Source organism: Rhinopithecus bieti, unplaced genomic scaffold (assembly GCF_001698545.2).
Source record: "Rhinopithecus bieti isolate Rb0 unplaced genomic scaffold, ASM169854v2 scaffold_72405, whole genome shotgun sequence".
Taxonomy (NCBI): domain Eukaryota; kingdom Metazoa; phylum Chordata; class Mammalia; order Primates; family Cercopithecidae; genus Rhinopithecus; species Rhinopithecus bieti.
The window spans coordinates 132,100-153,531 of NW_016826897.1; the positions used below are offsets into that span (position 1 = coordinate 132,100).

Below are 21,432 nucleotides of genomic sequence, written 5' to 3' on the forward strand. Positions count from 1 at the left end.
ATGTAGTAAAGTATGCTGAGATTAAAATTTGCATAAAACAATTATATTGTTCTTTGCTGATGTTGAAGTGCTTTAGTGATTATAAAATATCAGTTACTACTTTTAAGTTTGTAATCGTTGATAGTATAAGAGATTGAACCGAATCTATTCTGGCCTTAACACATAGACATACTGTGGAGGTTTTTCTTTTTGAATGAAAATCTGATATCGTGCTTTTTAGTTTGTATTTGTTTATTTTATAAAGCAGGATATTATAGAAAATAAACTATTTGAGCTTGCAAGTCTTTTAGATTCAGGTATGTATGAATTTATTGCAGTTGCATGTGAATCTTGGTGTTAATGCCATAAATCATTGCCTGTTTAAAATTATAGAGTCATAATTTAAGGGTGAAACAAAGAATCTTAAAATATATTGTAGTGCCAATATGGTAAGTGTTCACACAAAGTAGGTCAATACCAGTGTATCACTTTAGTCACTAGCAACGATCTATGTAAGTTTTACTTACATTCATTCTCGTTGATGCATTCAGTGAGTTTCTGTAGCTTGGTAACGTTAAGTCAGAGGATATAGGTGGGATCGTTTTAACAAGGGGTTAATTTTAAAAGCATTTGACCTGTTGTTATTTAGTTCCTTCTGTGTTATATTTGCATCACCAGCACTCATGATTTACTGTCCTTTTAAACTATCTTACCAATGATTTTTTAACAACTTGTAATTTTCTGCAGTTCACCTAGATTTGAAAATGTGATATTAAATAACCTAGTGGTAACTTTTAGCTGGTCTTATTTTCTTTTAGCACCCACCACGAGCTGCATATGCCATTCAATGCTTGCTTTTCTTCTTTGTCTTGCAGTAATTATTTAATTAGGGAAAGTGCTAATTAACCATGCTGAATTCTGTTTCTTAAATTTCTGTTTCTAAAAGCTTGCATTCTGAGCGAAAATCAGGTGGTAAAGCCTTGTAATGAGCTGAGAGATCTTAATGAGAATGAATGTTTGAGCGGCAAATGCTGTTTTTCATCATTGGGGAACATGCGCTTCAAATGTTTTGCTCCAGTAAGAGATGGTAAGTTCTTCCTCTTTCATTTATTTCTATCTTTTAATATTAAATAAGCAGATCACAATGGCATAAGTTCACATTTGGATTTCCCAGCTTAATACTTAAATGGGACTCCCAATTCTAGAGCAATGCTCCTTAGAAAGTCCTGAGGTGGTCACGACTCTAGTCAGGAGCAATTTCTGCTTAGCCTTTACATGGTGACTTTGGTAATTCAAAAATTAGTCTCACATTTTCTTTTGCTTTTGTCACTCTCTGTGTGTTGTCCTAAAGTTTCCAGGCTGTATGGAACCCTCAGTGGCTGAGAGAAGATACCGGTTGGGCATGCCTTAGCTTACTTTTCCTTGCCCAGCTTTTCCTTCTAGGTAGAATTCTTCCCATTTGTCTTGTCTTCAACATCTCAGTATGTAGCAGTAGACTCAAATGTTTCTTTTAAGGTCTGCTTATTAGTTTTTCTTTATTGGGTATTTTTTGAGATAGCGTCTCACTCTGTCACCCAGGCTGGAGTGCAGTGGTGACGTGGTCACAGCTGACTGCAGCCTCAACATCCAGGGCTCAAGTGATCCACCTGCCTCAGCTTCCTGAGTAGTTGGGACTGCAGGCGTGCGCCAGCATGCCCGACTAATTTTTAAGTTTTTTGTAGAGACAGGATCTCCCTAGGCTTCCTAGGCTGGTCTCAAACTCTTGGGCTCCAGCAGTTCTCCCGCCTTGACCTCCCAAAGTGCTGGAATTTATAGGTATGAGCCACCACACCTAGTCTCATTCTATAGTTTGTGAATTAGGTTCTTCTGAATATTTTTTTCTTTACAAAGTTTTGAGAACTACACCATCTGTTTTTGTTACCTTCATTTGGATGTGGGGATGTATTTCCAGTTGCTCTCATGATGCGTGGATTTGATATCATGAAACACTAACAAATACTACAAAAGAATGCATGCGAAATAATATCTTAAGTTAATATAGTCCCTATTCAATTTATGGCTTTTTGTTGAACATGTAGTGTTAATACTGGAAACTAAAAGCTGATCATGAATATAATATTACAATTTTAACACTGTCACATATTATTTGTAATTCATTTATCATTTCAGTCTTTATATTATGTATGAAGCAACATTTGGTTCTTGCAGAGGAAAAAATATAACCATGACTTACAATTCCCCAATCACATTAGAATGCATTTTCCAATGAATATAAGACTAAAATATGCTTATTTCACCTGCGCATTCTTGATTCCTTGTTTAATTTAATATTTTGTAATTTGGAAGTAAACCTGCAGCACCTGGTTATTCCCAGACAGTCTCCCATCCAAGTACTAACCAGGCTAGACCCTGCTTAGCTCACAAGATCAGATGAGATGGGGCATATTCAGGGTGGTGTGACCATAGTTTAAGAAGCTACTTATTTACCAAGTTAATGGTTCATAGATTAATATGCTCCCCAAGTGCTCTAGGATGTACAACATATGATCAAGAGAAAAAACCTATTTAGGGTCAGAGGAAGAAATATATTGTATGCATCATAATAATCAATGTATCATATTGAAAGTGTAGCCTTCAGTGTGTTTCAAGAACGTTTCATGAACTCCTGTTCTTTATAAAGTAGCAAGGATATTTACCTGTCACATAAGAATACCTCCTCATTTCACTTTATTAACTGATAGTTTCTTTATAAAGACTTTATGAAAGAACTTGGATTTACTTCTCTTGCTTAAGTCATGAAAGTAACAGGATATAATTAAACCAACAGAGCCTAAACAGATGATGCGAATGTTTGGGCTTGGTGCCATCAGCCTGATCATCCTGGGATATCTGCCTATTTATTGCTGCTGTCTTTTCTGGAGGAGGTAGGCAAACATAAACTTTTATTTGCTGGTTGCTAAGTATACATGAGTATTTGTGTATAGACATATTTATTAATATACTTCAGAAATATAGGGATTATGTTTGGGTTCTTTATGTTGAAAATATGGTAACTTGGGAAAAACCTAAAACTAGAGTTGCCATAATATGTTTTTAAAATGCATATTATCAGCCAGGCGTGGTGGCTCATTCCTGTAATCCCAGCACTTTGGGAGGCCGAGGCGGGTGGATCACTTGAGGTCAGGAGTTCAAGACCAGCCTAACCAACATGGCGAAACCCCATCTCTATTTAAAAAAATAGAAAATTAGCTGGGCATAGTGGCACATGCCTGTAATCCCAGCTACTTGGGAGACTTAGGCAGGAGAATTGCTTGAACCTGGGAGGCTGAGGTGGGTGGATCACTTGATGTCAGGAGTTCGAGACCAGCCTGGCCAACATGGTGAAACCCCATCTCTGTTTAAAAAATACAAAATTAGCCAAGCATGGTCGCGCACACCTGTAATCCCAGCTACTTGGGAGGCTTAGGCAGGGTAATTGCTTGAACCTGGGAGGCAGAGGTTGTAGTGAGCCAAGAACACACCACTGCACTCCAGTCTCAGCAACAAGAGTGAAAATCCATCTCAAAAATAAAATGTGTGTTATTTTATTTTTCCATAGATTTTCTTCTTGCATAGTATCTGTACATTCCCTCATCAAACAAATCCACAGTTCGAAAGAAAAATAAAGTAGCAAGCTTGGTGTGTGTGCAGTGGGGGTGGCTATTAACTGTAAATCAGAACAGTTCCTGGAAGTGTTAGCTTCCATTGAGTCATCTGCCATTGCTCTTTAATGATCATCTACCGTTGGGTCATAAAGCCTTGATCTGTCTTCAAGCCAATTGGTAAACAGATTTCTTCGTAGCATCTTATACAAAATGCCAATGGACTACCAGCATGATGCTTCCCAGCTTTTTTTAAAGAATACATATATATTAATATTAATATATATATAGCTCCCCACCTATGGGGACAGAGTGGGTATAGAGATATAGAGCACAGTCAGGACTAGAGTGAGGTGAGTGAGGCACCTAGAGCACAAAGTTAAGGGAAGCACTCACGCTAGGGTTTGTGCAGTGCAAGGTCAGCATTGTCACTACCCTGAGAATAAGTACCTCCTTAAATTCTCTGATAAAGGTTAAGCATCTTTGATGTTTTTATTGAAATTAATGGGGAAGTAGTAGTTGAGTTACCAGAATATGGTTTAGATTTTGCAAGAAGAATTCGACTGTATACATTACCTTAACTTTGGATAAAGATCATCAAGGTGATTGGCAGTAGGAGTGGAATTTTGACCCTTCCTTCTTCTCTTCAAAGGTTGAATTTTATTTAAAAAAAAAAAACCCCCTTAAAAAAAAAAAAACCCCATGAATAAATAATAAAGTAATATTTGCTAGAAATTGGTGGCTAGGAATATACCATGAAATTTAGAGAGTTTCTAGGATAATAAGTTTGGTATGATAACTTCATTATGGTCGCTGTGTTATGCCTCTGCAAAGGAATTTTATGGGGGTGTTCAGGTTCCCTGGATTTTTTTTTCTCTAAAGTGAAATCCAAAGGATTATTCTCTGGATGCTAATATATTTCCTTCTTTCTGCATAATACAGACTGCTTGAGAAACTTGAACAATGTGAGTAAGTGTATATATTGGATACTATACGTTTTGGTTTACTATGTTTTATTTATTTATTTTACTATTTTGTGCAAGATTAGTATGCTCTTTCTTCCATCTTGAGCTGACTATCATGACCCTTGGAGCAGGTAGCAGATTCATCTTGCTGCTTAGCTGAATTTCCAGGAACGATGATTGAGAGTGGATGGGCACTTTAAGCCTATTATGGTAGGCTAATTTTAGAGGCAAGGGGAATAATTGTGTAAGAATGGGGAAATCCCATCCCTGATATCAAACAAGGAGCCAAGTGCAGGCCAAAGTCTGCTTTTGCAGGGCAAGATATCTCCTTAGAATGATTTCCTTAACTCACTTTCTGTTCTCCATTTCAAAGAATAAAGAGATAGATAAAATATTAGAGTAGGTAAAATAAATAACCCATAAAAGAGAAATAGACACAGCAGTAAAGTCAATATGTGGTGGCTTAAAAAGGAAAAGAAGAAGCCAAACACAGTTGTTTGTCTAAATCAGAGGTACCAAAAGCTATTATGACTATCTGCAGTAATGTGATTTGGGCCTCTTTTGGAAGACCTTTTCTTGTTCTTTCATCATTGGAAGATACCCTTAAGCTCCTCCTCCTGCTAAATCCTGTCTAAACATTAAATAACTGAGCATTCCTTTAAGAAAGAACTGTCGTAGCTCTTCTCTTGTCCTTCAGTTGCAAGCCAAAACAAACAATATTTTGGTATTCCCTAACCTCTGCAATTTGGACAGTGCCTTTTTTTAAGGATAACCTAAGGAGCCAACAACTGGCAAAAGTTGGAGAGCTTAAAAAATGAGAAGCACTTTGGGAGACCGAGGCAGGCAGATCACGAGGTCAGGAGTTCAAGACCAGCCTGAACAACATGGTGAAGCCCCGTCTCTACTAAAATATAAAATTAGCCAGGCGTGGTGACACACACCTGTAATCCCAGCTACTCAGGAGGCTGAGGCAGGAGAATCGCTTGAACCCGGGAGGCGGAGGTTACAGTGAGCCAAGATCACGCCACTTGCACTCCAGCCTGGGCGACAGAGTGAGACTCCATCTCAAAAAAAACAAAACAAAACAAAACAAAAAAAACAAAATGTGAAGCAATTTGAGTTGGTGGGAGAAGTAAAAGCAGTGTAGGTGAAAAGGGTAATTACGCACCAGAGCCATATGTACTTCAGTTTCTGGCACCTAAGTCATTTTTTCCACTATTGACCATATTCATTCAATGTTTGCGTGTGCCAGGTATAATGGAGGATACAGAATTTTAAGACATAGGCCCTAATTTTAAGGAGCTTAAATCCACCTTAAAACAAATCCCAAGTATGACACATTTAAATTACAATATAAGATGAAAATAATTAAGGACTAAAATGGATGGTAGCAATAACTTACAAAAGTTTTGAAGCAGTGGAGAACAGGTTAAGTGGGAGAGGGCAGGTCAGGCTTCATGGTAGAGGTCCCGTTTGAGGTCGATTTTGAAGGGGACAGATTTGGAGTAGATGGAGGGGTCCTTTTCACAGAATTAATTACATTCAGATGGTGGTCTTCTCCCTATAGACACCTTAACTGATTTCATTTCTGAGCAGATACGGCTTAATTTTCCACTGGAATAATCTATAAATGAATCTCTAGTTTACTTCTAGTTGACTTGAGTTCTAGTGTGATATGAACCTGGTATACAGAGGACTCAAGCCGGCTTGAACTGGGTGCACATACAAAAGGAAGCAGAGAGCCTTAGTGAAAACTTTCTAAGAATTTACTAATAACTATANCCTTCAGTTGCAAGCCAAAACAAACAATATTTTGGTATTCCCTAACCTCTGCAATTTGGACAGTGCCTTTTTTTAAGGATAACCTAAGGAGCCAACAACTGGCAAAAGTTGGAGAGCTTAAAAAATGAGAAGCACTTTGGGAGACCGAGGCAGGCAGATCACGAGGTCAGGAGTTCAAGACCAGCCTGAACAACATGGTGAAGCCCCGTCTCTACTAAAAATATAAAAATTAGCCAGGCGTGGTGACACACACCTGTAATCCCAGCTACTCAGGAGGCTGAGGCAGGAGAATCGCTTGAACCCGGGAGGCGGAGGTTACAGTGAGCCAAGATCACGCCACTTGCACTCCAGCCTGGGCGACAGAGTGAGACTCCATCTCAAAAAAAACAAAAACAAAAACAAAAACAAAAAAAACAAAAATGTGAAGCAATTTGAGTTGGTGGGAGAAGTAAAAGCAGTGTAGGTGAAAAGGGTAATTACGCACCAGAGCCATATGTACTTCAGTTTCTGGCACCTAAGTCATTTTTTCCACTATTGACCATATTCATTCAATGTTTGCGTGTGCCAGGTATAATGGAGGATACAGAATTTTTAAGACATAGGCCCTAATTTTAAGGAGCTTAAATCCACCTTAAAACAAATCCCAAGTATGACACATTTAAATTACAATATAAGATGAAAATAATTAAGGACTAAAATGGATGGTAGCAATAACTTACAAAAGTTTTGAAGCAGTGGAGAACAGGTTAAGTGGGAGAGGGCAGGTCAGGCTTCATGGTAGAGGTCCCGTTTGAGGTCGATTTTGAAGGGGGACAGATTTGGAGTAGATGGAGGGGGTCCTTTTCACAGAATTAATTACATTCAGATGGTGGTCTTCTCCCTATAGACACCTTAACTGATTTCATTTCTGAGCAGATACGGCTTAATTTTTCCACTGGAATAATCTATAAATGAATCTCTAGTTTACTTCTAGTTGACTTGAGTTCTAGTGTGATATGAACCTGGTATACAGAGGACTCAAGCCGGCTTGAACTGGGTGCACATACAAAAGGAAGCAGAGAGCCTTAGTGAAAAACTTTCTAAGAATTTACTAATAACTATATTAAACTAACATATAAGATGTGTTTTGAAATTTATTGCGTCCTCAAGGTTATGTAAGATCTATTTTTATCCTAATTAATAGGGATCAGAAACTTCATTAGGTATAAGTGCCACTAGTAGGCTTAAGCCTTTGCTTAGAGGAGAAGGAAGGAAAAGATCAAGTGGATAGCAACAAAAGGAAGCAGGGAAGAGGGATTCTAAGGGGAGGAGAAAAAGGGAGGTGGCTGAATTGTTCTTATAACAGCTATTACTGTAGTCAGTGACAGTAGTCTCAAGTGCAGTTTCTAATCTTTATCTGCTTTTAGATGAAGTTTAAATCTGTGTGTATATGCCATTTAAACATCTGTGGATTATGTAATGATATGATACTTGAGTGTGTCTGTAGCTTTGGTAAGGTGGAAAATTTAAACATTATAATACCATGCCTGTTACATTCAGATGAAGTGCATTTTCACGTTCTTTTTCTTCCTATCAGATTGAATTTGTAACTTTGAATTAATACAGAATTCAGAACTTAGTCTGAAAATGACAAAACTGTATTTTCTTTCAACTAATAAAATGTCTATTTTTTTTAAAGATTGCATATCATCTGATACACAGATGATGTGAAAAGCACATCCCCCATACACTTTCAATGTTGCTACTTGCCAGATGGCTGTTACTGAAAATTTCTACATTTAGACAAATCCTGCTGCATGATTCCCTGTGTTATAATTTGGTTTTCATTATGCCAATAGTCTTAGTGCCACTTATTTTCTTACAATGAGAGGTAAAGAACTGGGAATAAATGTGTCAAAAACTGCCTTAAAATCATCACCCATTGAATTTAAAAAATAGGCATTTACATTTTCAATTTCCCATGTTTGCATGTCTCATTATACTGTACAATATAATTAGTAATATTATTTTGAAAAACTTTATGCAGTAATTAGTGAACTACTGGAAAGTTTGAAGTTCCTAGGATTATATACATCTGGATTCAGAGGAAGGAAATAAAATCTATAAATTTTGAAAAGTATGACTAGCCTCTAAGAACTTTGATAAAATATGTCAGATGAGAATGTGAGCAAACTGGAACTCTGTTCTAACATGAGTCACTATAGGTTTGAAATTCGCATAAAGCTGGTTCTTCTTGCATGCTGTTCAGAGTAATTTAATTACTGAAATAATAAGAGAACCTCATTATATGCGGATCATATGTCTGAGGTGTTCCCATTGCAAGGACTCCAAGGACAGCATTTTAGAGAACTCTGGCATAGTAGGTACTATTAAAAAGAACATTCTGTTGCCAAGTAACTAATAACTTCATTGCAGAATGAAGTGACCTTTTCTCAATTCCCATTCAATTAGATGTTTTTGTCAAATAGTACACTGTTGACTGCTCCCTTCTTGAAATTTTCCCCTCTTGGATTTCATTGTTTCTCTTAAAATTTTGATCCATCTCAGTCTGCTTTTCTTTGTTCTCCCAAATGTGGTTGTTTCCCAAAGCCTTACTCTCATTTATCAGAGAATGTTAGAAATATATAGGAGTTAAATGTTAAAAATATATAGATTTTAAAAGATCTGTGTTCCAATTCTGCTTTTGCCATGTTTCATGGATGTGTTTAAATTCTTTGAGTATTGATTTTCTAACAAAATTATAGTAGAGACTTGAGTTAGATAATTTCTATGGTATTTTCTGATCATAGTATTCCAAGAGTCTCTGGGTAAATTACTCTTAAATCCAAATCCTAAAATCCTCACGTCTGTCTGTTCCATNTAGGAGTTAAGTGTTAAAATATATAGATTTTAAAAGATCTGTGTTCCAATTCTGCTTTTGCCATGTTTCATGGATGTGTTTAAATTCTTTGAGTATTGATTTTCTAACAAAATTATAGTAGAGACTTGAGTTAGATAATTTCTATGGTATTTTCTGATCATAGTATTCCAAGAGTCTCTGGGTAAATTACTCTTAAATCCAAATCCTAAAATCCTCACGTCTGTCTGTTCCATATTTCCAGTCACGCTCGTGAATTAGATGTTTTATCAGCACCTCAAATGCAACATGTGAAAAGTGAACTCATTTTCTTTTTCTCCTAAAGCATCTCCCCTTGACACTTCTCCATTCCTGTCAGTGTTTTCTTTAGTTTCCCAAGCTAGAACCTTAGAGTCATTGGTGACTATTTCTTCTCATTTATCCTCAATATATAATCTTTTCACTTACTCTTCTTGTAATTTTTTTGTTGTTGTTGTTTTGTTCTTCTTTGGAATGAGTCTGGAATTTGCCCCTTCTCCCATTTTATTGTTGTAATTTAGTCCCAGCCTTGAGTGCTTTTTAAAACCGTTCTAGGCAAGTGGCTTCAGGAGAGGGGCAAAAGGGGACTAAGGGTAGCATCTAAAGAGCAAAGGCAGGTTTCAGAGCTGAGAGGTCATAATTATATATCTAATCCAAGAGATTCTTAGAAGAGAGACACTATCTGAGATGGGGCTGCAAGTGGGGCTTGGAGGATGGCTAGGAGGTGGGTTCCAGAGAAGTTTCTTGGTACTTAAATAGGAATGTATGGCATTGGCCTTAGGTGAGGAGGAATTAAGGATACCTGCCAAACCAGTTTGGACATACACCTGGACTCCTAAGCTACTCCCCCTCTAATCCATCCTGCAATGTCTTGCCAGACTCATCTTCCTGAAATATCTCTATTTCATTTCATTATAACATTCAAGAACTTCTAATGCTTTCAATAATATCTGTGTTCCAGGCCTTGTGTTAGGTGCTGTGAAGGACAAAGAAGCAAATCAGATTATGCTCTGTGCTCCCAGGGAACACAGTCTATCCGATAAGGGACATATACAAGTATCTAAGGTAGAAAATCATTGTCCGTAAAAGAGGTACAGGTAAAAGTTAGCATGTAGATGGCTTCTATGGAAGTAAATTTGGGAATTTTTTTTTTTTTTTAAGACAAGTTCTCACTCTGTAATCCAGGCTGGAGTGCAGTGGCACAATCATGGCTCACTGCAGCCTCGACTTCCTGGGCTCCAGCAATCCTCCTACCTCAGTCTCCTGAGTACCCAGGACCACAGGCGTGTGCTACCACACCCAACTAATTTTTGTATATTCGGTAGAGACAGAGTTTCACCATGTTGCCCAGGCTGGTCTCAAACTCCTAAGCTCAAGGAATCCACCTGCCTTGGCCTCCTAAAGTGCTGGGATTACACACAGAAGCCAACGTGTCCAGCCCGTGGGTCCTGGGCTTTTCTTTACTGGGAGAGTTTTATTATAGCTTTGCTCTCATTACTTGTTATTTGTCTGCTCAGGTTTTGGATTTCTTCGTGGTTCAATTTTGTTAGGTTGTATGTGTCTAGACATTTTTCCATTTCTTCTAGATTTTCCAATTTGTTGGCATATAGTTGCTCAGAGTAGCCACTATTGACCTTTGTATTTCTATGGTATCAGTTACAATGCCTTCTTTTTTATCTCTGATTTTACTTATTTGGGTATTCTCTCTTGTTTGCTTAGTCTGGCAAAAGGTTTGTGAGTTTTATTCATCTTTCTTAAAAACAACTTTTTGTTTCATTAATCTTTTGTATTGTTTTCTTCATTTCAAATTTATTTATTTCTGCTCTCATCTTTATTATTTTGTTCTCCTAATGGTGGGTTTGGTTTGATTTTGCTTTTCTGGTTATTTAAGATGTATCATTAGGCTGTTTATATGAAGTTTTCCTCTTTTAATATAGGTACTTATAGCTATAATCTTCCCTCTGAGTGCTGCTTCTGTTGTATCCCAGGTTTTGGTATATCATGTGTCCATTATCAGTTGTTTCAAGGTGTTTTAATTTCCTTCTTAATCACTTCATTGACTCATTGGCTATTCAGGAACATATTGTTTAATTTCCATGTGTTTGTATAGTTTCCAAATTTCCTCTTGTTATTGATTTCTAGTTTTATTCCATTGTGGTGAGAGAAGATGCTTGTTATTGTTTTAATTTTTTCAATGTTTTAAGGCTTGCTTTGTGACCTAACACACAGTCTATCCTTGAGGATAATTCATGTGCTGGGGAAAGAAGGTGTATTCTGTAGCCATTGTATGAAGTTTTCTCTAAATATCTGTTAGGTCTATTTGGTGTACAGTGCGGATTAAGTCTGATGTTACTTTGTTCATTTTCTGTCTGGAAGATCTGTCCAGTGCTGACAGTAGGGTATTGAAGTCACTAGCTATTATTGTACTGGGGTCTATCTCTATCTTTAGCTCTAATACTATTTGCTTTATGTATCTGGGTGCTCCAGTGTTGGGTGCACATATATTTACAATTGCTATATTCCATTGCTGAATTGACCTCTATCATTATGTGGTGACTGTCTTTGTCTCTTCATATAGTTTTGTTTTGAAATGTATTTTTTCTGATGTAAGTATAGCTACTCCTGCTCTGTCTTGGTTCCTATTGGTATGGAATGTCTTTTTTTCGTTCTTTTATTTTCAATCTATATGTGTCTTTTTAGGTGAAGTGTGTTTCTTGTAGGCAACTGATGATTCCATTGGTATGGAATGTCTTTTTTCATTCCTTTATTTTCAGTCTATATGTGTCTTTATGGGTGAACTGTGTTTCTTCATATAGTTTTGTTTTGAAATATATTTTTTTCTGATGTAAGTATAGCTACTCCCGCTCTGTCTTGGTTTCCATTGGTATGGAATGTATTTTTTTCATTCCTTTATTTTCAATCCATATGTGTCTTTTTAGGTGAAGGGTGTTTCTTGTAGGCAACTGATGATTTATATCTATTCAGTCTTTATATCTATTCAGCCACTCCATGTCTTTTGATGGGAGAGTGTAGTCCATTTATATTCAGTGTTATTATTGGTAAGTAATGACTTACTTCTGCCATTTTGTTATTTGTTTTCTGGTGGCCTTGTGGTCTTCTCCTTCTACTTTCCTTCCTTCCTGTCTTCCTCTAGTGAAGGTGATTTTCTCTGGTGATATGATTTAGTTTCTTGCTTTTTATTTTCTGTGAATCCATTGTATGTTTTTTGATCAGAGGTTACCATGAGGCTTGCAAATACTATCTAATAACCTATTATTTTAAGCTGATAACAACATAACATTGTTTGCATAAACAAATAAGCAAAAGGAAACTAATAAAACTTTACATCATAGCTTCATCCCCAGCTTGTAAACTTTTGTTGTTTCTGTTTATATTTTATAGTAGTCTATGTTGTGAAGAGTTGTTGCAGTTAATATTTTTGATTGGTTCGTCTTTTAGTCTTTCCACTTAAGAGTAGTTTATACAACAAAGTTACATTGTTATAATATTTTGTGGTTTTCTATATACTTATTGTTACCGGTGAGTTTTGTGCCTTCACATGATTTATTATTGGTCATTAACATCCTTTTCTTTCTCGTCAAATTATTCAATTTAGCATTTGTGGGACATATCTGGTATTGATGAAATCCCCCAGCTTTTGTTTGTCTGGGAAAGTCTTTATTTTTCTTCATGTTTGAAGGATATTTTCGTTGGACATACTATTCTAGGGCGAAAGAGTAGTATGTCTTATTTTTCCTTCAGCACCTTATATATATCATGCCACTCTCTCTTGACCATAAGGTTTCTGCTGGTAACTCTGCTGCCAGACTGACTGGGGCTCCTTTGTGTGTTATTTGTTTCTTTTCTCTTAGTGCTTTTAGGATCCATTATTCATCCTTGACCTTTGGGAGTTTGATCATTAAATGCCTTGAGGTAATCTTCTTTTGGTTAAATCTACATGGTATTCCATAACCTTCTTGTACTTGTATATTGATATCTTTGTCTAGATTTGGGACATCCTGTGTTATTATTGCTTTGAACAAACCTTTACCTCTATCACCTTCTCTACCTCCTTTATAAGGCCACTAACTCTTAGATTTGCCCTTTTGAGACTATTTTCTAGATGTTGTAGGCATGTTTCATTGTTTTCTTTATTCTTTTTTCTTTTGTCTCTCTGACCATTTTAAATGCTCTTAATGTATTTTAAAATAGCCTATCTTCAGGGTCACTAATTGTTTATTCTACTTGATCAATCTGCTATTAAAAAACTCTGATGCATTCTTCAGTATGTCAGTTGCATTTTTAACTCCAGAATTTCTGCCTGATTATTTTTAATTATTTCAACCTCTTTGTTCAGTTTATCTGATGTAATTCTGCATTCCTTATTCTGGGTTCTGTTGAATTTCTTTGTGTTTCCTCAAAACAGCTATTTTGAATTCTTTGTCTGAAAGGTACTATGTCTCTGTTTCTCCAGGATTAGTCTCTGGTGCCTTATTTAGTTCATTTGGTGATTTCACATTTTCCTGGATGGTCTTGATGCTTGTGAATGTTCGTCTGTGTCTGGGCATTGAAGAGTTAGGTATTCATTGTACTGTTCACTATCTGGGCTTGTGTGTACCTATCTTTCTTCGGACAGCTTTCCAGGTGTTCTGAGGGACTTGAGTGTTGTGATCTAAGCTGTATTTGCATTAGGAGGCATACCAAATCCAGTGACACTGTGGCTTTTGCAGACTTGTAGAGGTACTTGCCTTAATGGTCTTGGATAAAAAACAGAATAATTCCCTGATTACCATCAGAGGCTCTAGTTCTCATCCTTTCCTTTTCCCCAATCAAATGGAATCTCTCTCTCTGGGCTGAGCTGCCTGGAGCTTTGGGGTGAGGTGACCCAAACGCCACTGAGGCCACCACTACTGGGACAGCACTAGGTCAGACCTTAAGCCAGCACAGCACTAGGTCTTGTTCAAGGCTCACTGTAATCACTACCTGGCTATGTTCGCTCAAGGCACTGGGAGTCTACAAACAGCAGGTGGCAAAGCCAGCCAGCCTTGTATCCTTTCCTTCAGGGTGGTGAGTTCTTGCAGGCCCCAGGCATGTCCAACAGTACTTTCCAGGAGCCAAGAACTAGATTCAAAATCTTAGAAATATACCTAGTATTCTGTTGTACTGCAGGTGATCTGGCACTCACCACAAGATGCAGTTCTTCCCACTGTTTCTTCCCCTTTCTACAGGTGGAAAAGCCCTACCTTGTGGCAACCACTACTGCAGGCCCACTGGGAGTACTGCCAATGTTCTCTTAAAGCCCAAGGGCTCTTCTCTCTGCTTGTGAATGTTACCTGGCCTGGAACTCACCACCCTTCAGGGCAGTGGGCTCCCCTCTGGCCCAGGGCAGGTCCAGAAATGCCATCCAACAGCCAGGGCCCAGGATTGGGTACCCTAAAAGCCCACTTGGTGCTCTACTCCCCTGTGACTAAGCTGGTAATTAAGGTTCAAGACAAAGTTCCCTTTACTTTTCCCACTGCTTTTCTCAAGCAGGAGTCTCTCCCTGTAGCCACAACAGCTGAGGATGTGCTGAGTCATACCTGCATTCAGCAAGTCTCAAAGTCTCACCCAAGGCTCACAGCATATTACCTAGGTATCACTGCTTGTCATTCAGGGCCCAAGGGCTTTTCAGTCAGCAGATCCTGCCAGGACTGGATCCTTCCCTTTAAGGCAGTAGATTCTCTCCTGGTTCAGGGTATATCTAGAACTGTCATCTGTGAGCTAGGGCCTGAAAAGGGGACCTCTTGACTCTGACTGGTGCCCTTTCCTACTGTGGCTGAGCTGATATCCAAGATGTAAGACAAAGTCATCTTCACTCTTCCCCCTCCTCTTCTGAAACAGATGGAAGGAGTCTCTTTTGGAGCTGTGAGTTTTGCAGCCTGGAGTTAGGGGAGGGGTGGCACCAGCATTCCCTTAGGCACCCTGGCTAGTGTGTTAGTAGGTTGTGTGCCTCCTAAATCCACTGATTCTTAGCCCAATTCAGCACTAGGACTCACCTAAGAATTGCAGTCCTTGTGGCCTAGACTGCCTTTCAAGATTATTGAGGGCCGCAGTGAACTTTTGGCCCACAGTGGCAAGGCTTGCCAGATTCAATCCTGACCACTGGGATGGGTGGTTCCCCTCTGGCTAGGTCTGGTTTAAATAGTCTCCCTGTGAGTGGGCATCAGCTGAGTTCAGCCTGGTTTTGCTTTCTGCTTTGACAGTTCAGCTCTGAGTTCAATGTAATGTCTCACAATTGCTGCACTCTTTCTCTCCCAAGTGCACAGATTCTCTTTCTGTGCCATGCAGCCACTGCTGGGGGATAGGGGAGAGGTGGCATTGGCAATTCAAGACTGTCTTTCGTACTTTCATCAGTACTTCTTTCAGCTATATGAAGGTAAAAGCAAGTACTCTGAGTGCTCCCCTGATTTTTGATTCTTATGAAGATGAAGGTGCTTTTTTTTTTTTTTTTTTTTTTCTGTGTAGATAGTTGTTAAATTTGTTGTTCCTATGGTGGAGTAGGATGGGGATAATTGTTAGAGTCTTCTATTCTGCCGTCTTGCTCTGTCCTCAGGCCATTTCTTTCTTTCTAATCAGTTATGTTAAACTCTTGAGGTTCCAAAACACCCAACAAATTTCTTCAGTGATGTATGTTTTTGTTTCTTTGAGCCCCTAGCCTCAGAGTTCCCTGATGTACTCAATTCTGAGGAATTGCCCCTTTACTCATCGTTGGCCACCCAGTTTCATGCCCACATCTTGAACATTGTTATTCACTAAAAATTGAACCTCTGAATCTCTGAAATCTTAAAGTTCAAAATCCTATTCTTTGACCATAGGTTCCTTGTCCTCTAGCTTTTTCTCTGCTTTATTTTTGCTGGACCTGTTATTTAACTCATTGAGGCCTCCAGCCTCTTTAACTCTCCTTTTTCTCCTGGTCTGCCATCTTCCTAACATCATCTGCTTTTTTTTTTAAAATCCAGCCTGGATCCCATTGTCTGGTACTTTAATCCATTCTTGTTTCCAGTCCCCTTGTTTCGTTGAAACTGAATCCATACCACTTCTCTGCTCTTAGATCTAGGCTCCTGGGAATTTTAGAAGAAAAAAAAATGTCCCACAACTATGTGGATCTGTGTCATTAGAAATTTCCGGTGAGCTCACTTAACATTTCCAGCCATGCCACTCTACTTGATGTTTACAAACAGCATGCCACCTTGCCACTCTGATTCTCATAAAGTGTATCTGCTGACTGAAATGCTCTTATGCATCTCCCCACCTCCACTTTTCTTTATCTGGCTCTCTCTACTCAGGCTGCAGGTCTCATCTTAGATGTCATCTCTTCTAGGAAGCTTACTCCAAACCTCCTGCACACATTGGGTCAGGCTTCTTCTTGTCTGCCTTCTACCAATCTCTGATTACCTCTACTTGAACTTATCTCAATGTAATATTGTTTGTATATCTACTTTCCCTTCTAAATTTTAAGCTCCTCAAGGACAGGTACCATATCTTATTCATGTTTATGTCTCCAGTACTTAGAATAATGTTTATTTAATAAATGAGCAAATACATCAGTGAGTGAGTGTGCAAGAAATTGACCTTTTCAGTGTGAGTATGCTGGCCATGATATATAACACTTCATATGAAAAGAAGAAAATCACCTCTAGTGGACTGAAAAATCATTTCACTCCTACTCTCTCCCTTGGGCATTTTCACTGGATGTTAGGTAGAATAGCTAACCTTGGATCTCAGTAGTAAATGTTAGTCATATAGCCAGTTAGTGATGAGGCCGAACAAAAACCAAGTCCTCTGAAACCTAGGCCGCTTTTGAAATAATAAGGCCGTGTTGCTTTTATGTTGATAATTAAGGCGAAATGTACATGACCAAATTTAACATAAAATCTGTGGATAAAGAAGACATAGTCATTTTAATTATATAAAATAGGATATATTGACGTCACAGCATTAGAAAAAAGCATAAGTTCTCAGTTTCTTCTCTAAAATCCTGAAATTCAAAAATTTCTGCAAACCTAAACATTTTGTTTTATTCATTTTGTGACAAATCTTGTTTTCCTTCTAGTCATTATTTAATTCTTAGAGTGAATATTCATATATTTTGTTGCAGAGATGTTACTGTGTTTCATTATGAGATGCTACCCCAGACCCCATGGGAATGTCATGTAATATTCAATATATCATGTCATATTACCTTTCTAAAATCCAAAAGAATCTGCATTCTCAAACACATCTGGCCCCAAGGGACTGAGAACTGTGTAGTTGTTTCACTTATTATTTTTTTAGACTGCAGGTAATAACATGGCAACATAAACAGGCCATAGATAAATCATATAAATATATTTTTTGCCTTCACTCACCATTTCATTTATGCCAGGAGACATTTTTATGATAAATTGGGAAATAATTTCTTTGCTCCACATTTGTCTAACCTGGTGGAGCTCAGTGTCAACCCAGTAATACAGTTTTAAGGTAGAAAAGTTAGTATTATCTTCAAAGTCATAATTTCAAAGGCACACTTATGTATCTCTGGGACCCACATGCTCAGAACCTTGTTTTTCTGTACAGCTAAGTAGCACTTACAAGGTCCTTGTATCTTCTTCTGTATGCTGCCTAGCTTGAGCTGAGGACAGGATTATTTATCTCTCATTACCTCTTCATAATATTGTGTGCAAATCTTTTTCTCTTTTTTTCTATCTTTGGATTTTTCTCTTTGCTTAACTCTGCCATGAACATCACTATTTTTTTTCTTCTTGGCTTATGTTTAGTTCTTTAGAAAGTAAAAGCCCTATAAGCATAAAAATCAACAAACATTTCTTGATAAAAATCAACAAACATTTCCATTTCCTCTGTGGGATATAAAAAGTGATAAGGTAAGGTTCCAGTCTGAAGGAATTTACAAGCTTTGAGGAGAGAATGAGACAGGTTAGTGTAGTAGGAGAGAGATTGTACTTTAGATTTAGGTAGATCTGGATTTGAATCCTGCTTCTACTACTGAGTAGTTTGGTGACCTCGGCAAGTTACTTTCCCTCTTGGTGCCTCAGTTTCCCCATATGAAAAATGGGAATGATAGAAATAATACCTGCCTCATCAAGTCGTTATGAAGATTAAATGAGATCATGCACATGACATGCTTATATACAGGCCTTGGCACATAGGAAGTTTGTCATACAAAGTGGTCTAATGGAAAAAGCTTGTACTTTAGAGTCAAACAGACCTACCTTTAAATTCTAGCATCTCCATTACTAGTTATCTGTGACCTTGGGTGAATTATCTTACCTCTTTAAGCCCCAGTTTAATCATTTGCAAAATAGGAAACACACTATCCACCTTCTAGGGTTGTTGTGAGGATTTAATGAGAAAGTATATAAAGCACTTAGTGAAGTTCTTGGCATGTGGTAGCCTCTCAAGTGCCCCTTTACCAACTGTCCACACAAATACAAGGAAGTACGAGATTGTATACCCAATGACAACAGGAGTAAGTGAAAGTGCTTTGAAAATTGTCAATGCTAATATAATGTGAGCCATTACTATGTAGATTTGAAGTTCATAGGAGGAAGGAATCCCTCTAAACTAGGAGTGGAAGAGAAGGTTTCCTAGACAAGATAATATCTAAGCTTACTGTTAAAGAGTGGGTAACATTGATGTCAGCACAGGGAAGTGGGAGAGCATTTCTGTTACAAAAGGTCACATAATCAAAATGACTGTATAGAGAATAATAGTGATGGTTATGATGATCAATATTGAGCAAGTCAAGTGGAATAATTTCTATCAGATTTATTAAATCTGGTGAGTTAAAAATATCAAATGGGAGAGTATAGTTATCTGGGCAAAATTTTTTTTCCTTATAACCTCCCATTATTATTCTGTCACTAATGAGAAATAAGGTTTCACTTGAACTTCTTATGTTACAGCAAATGGGCCAATTATTTACGAAGGAAGGTCAGCAGAGTTGTAACGGGTTCGAAGAAACAAAGAAGGAAACGAACGAGGAGGTCGTTCCTGTTACAGAGAGCAGCAACAGGAGATGAGGGAGATGGTGAAGAGTAGCAAGAGACCAAAGGTAATTGACAATAGGATATAAAGTTGAAGTGCTCAATCTCTGATTCTTGTTAGCTTTATACTTCTACCATCATCTTGGTTTGACTGAAACATTTTTTTAACCACACAAATGTTTGGATCACAGGAGGGGCAGCCTCTGAACAAATATTTATCACTAGAGATATTGAGATGGTAGGAAAATGGATAAGAAATGTGCCAAATTGTTTTGAGTGCCACATTATATGGTATATACACAGGTCAGCTTTTCAGAGGGAGAAAAGAAGTTGAACCTGCCCACTCTGACTCTATGGCTCCCTGATAGACACCCTTGGTAAATAATGAAGGCCACAGTCCTCATATGTGACTACATCACATATCCAGTGGAAGGAGCATGGCCTTAGGAGTCTGACAGAGCTGAGATTGAATCCTGGATCTTACCTGTTAGTCTCAGCTACCTGTTCTTCAAACCTGCATGATGTAGTGTTAGAAGAAGTTGAGAGAGGGATCCCAGAATCATATACTAGGGACTACTTTGTACAAGTTACACCTGTACAGGCTTATAGGCCCCTAGCCTTGACTTGGGTCTCCTCCTCCCAAAATAACTGTGAAGGACCAAGTAAGAATAAAATGGTTGGTGAGAAACAAAGCTGTATCTCAGGGACTGGGAATAAGGAGACCCAGGTCATTAACCAGTAGTGTTTCCATAGGCAGTGAAATTAACCTTTCAGTTCCTTGATACCATCATCTTAGATTTTTTTGTGTAACTTAATATAATGTATGTGAAAATGTTTTGAAAATTGCAATGCACTACCCAAAATTAAGGTGTTAAGTTACAGAGAGGCAAAGGAATGGAATAACAGACCATTGAATTCCATGTCAGGAGACTCTGGCTTTAGTCCCAGTTCTGCCATTATTTACAGTGTATGCTTGAGCAAGTCCTTTAACTTTCCTCGGCTTCATTTCATCAATCTTCAGAATGAGAAGGTTGATTTGATGAATAGGAAAAGCAATTTATCTCAGAAGAAAAAAAAGAAAATCTTTATATAAGGTATCATATATGTATATTTGATACATATTTACTTAAGCTAACACATAAATATATATTACTATAATAATGCCTTGTATTATTCATATGAATGTATTACCTTGTATCAGCTTGATGCAATACATGTGTGCATATGTACACATGTACACACACATATATACATATATAACATTATAACTAGACTAACAAAACTTGGTTTCTATGGACCATTCACTGAGACATGGAAGTTAACTTTGTTATTCAGAAATTATCTCTCTAATGATATTTGCTCTAATCTATTTTATATGTATGCCTCACAGTAACAGAAGATGATGTACTGGCAAACTGAAAATACATAAGTTAATCATAATATTCACTATAAAGAATTTGATAATTTTGTTGCAGGGACTTCCTTTTATGACAAAGTGTGATGTATGAATACTAGTCTTTTCAAGTTGTTTAACCCCACTTTACTTTTCTCCCATAGCATTATTTTCCCCTTGAGACAACAAAGCATTCAGAGCAGAGGGGACTGTCTCCGCCATCCAAACCTCGTGGAGCAATTTGGAAAGTTAAAAATTGGTTCTCATTTTTGTCATGTTTACTTTCAAACATGAAATAAAATTGAGTTCTGTTTTCGTGCATCAAACCAGAATCTAATTTCTTTTTATTAAAAACGGTTCCTACAGAATCTTTAAAAACATGCCTAAAACACTGGTGGCATTTCAGATCCTAAAAGGTTACATGATTTTTGCAGCTTGGGTTATTGTATCAAGGTATACTTCTGTTGGTACTAACTAAGACATATGTTCCATATTGTTATTCACCTGTCAGCAAGCAGAGAGAAAAACCTCAATGATCATATGTTGCAGTGTATGATACTTCGTTTATTTTGAGGAAAAGAGGTGAAGATAATTTGTAGAGTTTTTTATTTTATAATTTATAGTGTTACTTTTCCCACTATAAAAGTAAAATACACTTATTATAGGAAATTTGGTAAAGACGAAAATATAGGATAAAGGAAAAAAATCATAATTTCACTAGTGCTAAATACTGTTATCTTGTGTTTTCTTTTAAATAATTGCGTTCTGTGATATA

At 37.6% G+C, this 21,432-nt stretch overlaps 1 protein-coding gene across 1 annotated transcript in view; it reads left to right on the forward strand.

The window, feature by feature from the left end:
• FMR1NB (FMR1 neighbor) overlaps positions 1–20,983 on the forward strand; it is a 24,211-nt gene extending 3,228 nt beyond the window's left edge. Inside the window, exons 2-5 of the mRNA XM_017863686.1 lie at positions 926–1,066; positions 2,807–2,903; positions 19,184–19,332; positions 20,822–20,983. Coding sequence (XP_017719175.1) covers positions 1,033–1,066; positions 2,807–2,903; positions 19,184–19,319 — 267 coding nt within the window. The 5' untranslated portion in view covers positions 926–1,032 and the 3' untranslated portion in view covers positions 19,320–19,332; positions 20,822–20,983. The remainder of the gene's footprint in view (positions 1–925; positions 1,067–2,806; positions 2,904–19,183; positions 19,333–20,821) is intronic.
• The last annotated feature ends 449 nt before the right edge of the window (positions 20,984–21,432 follow it).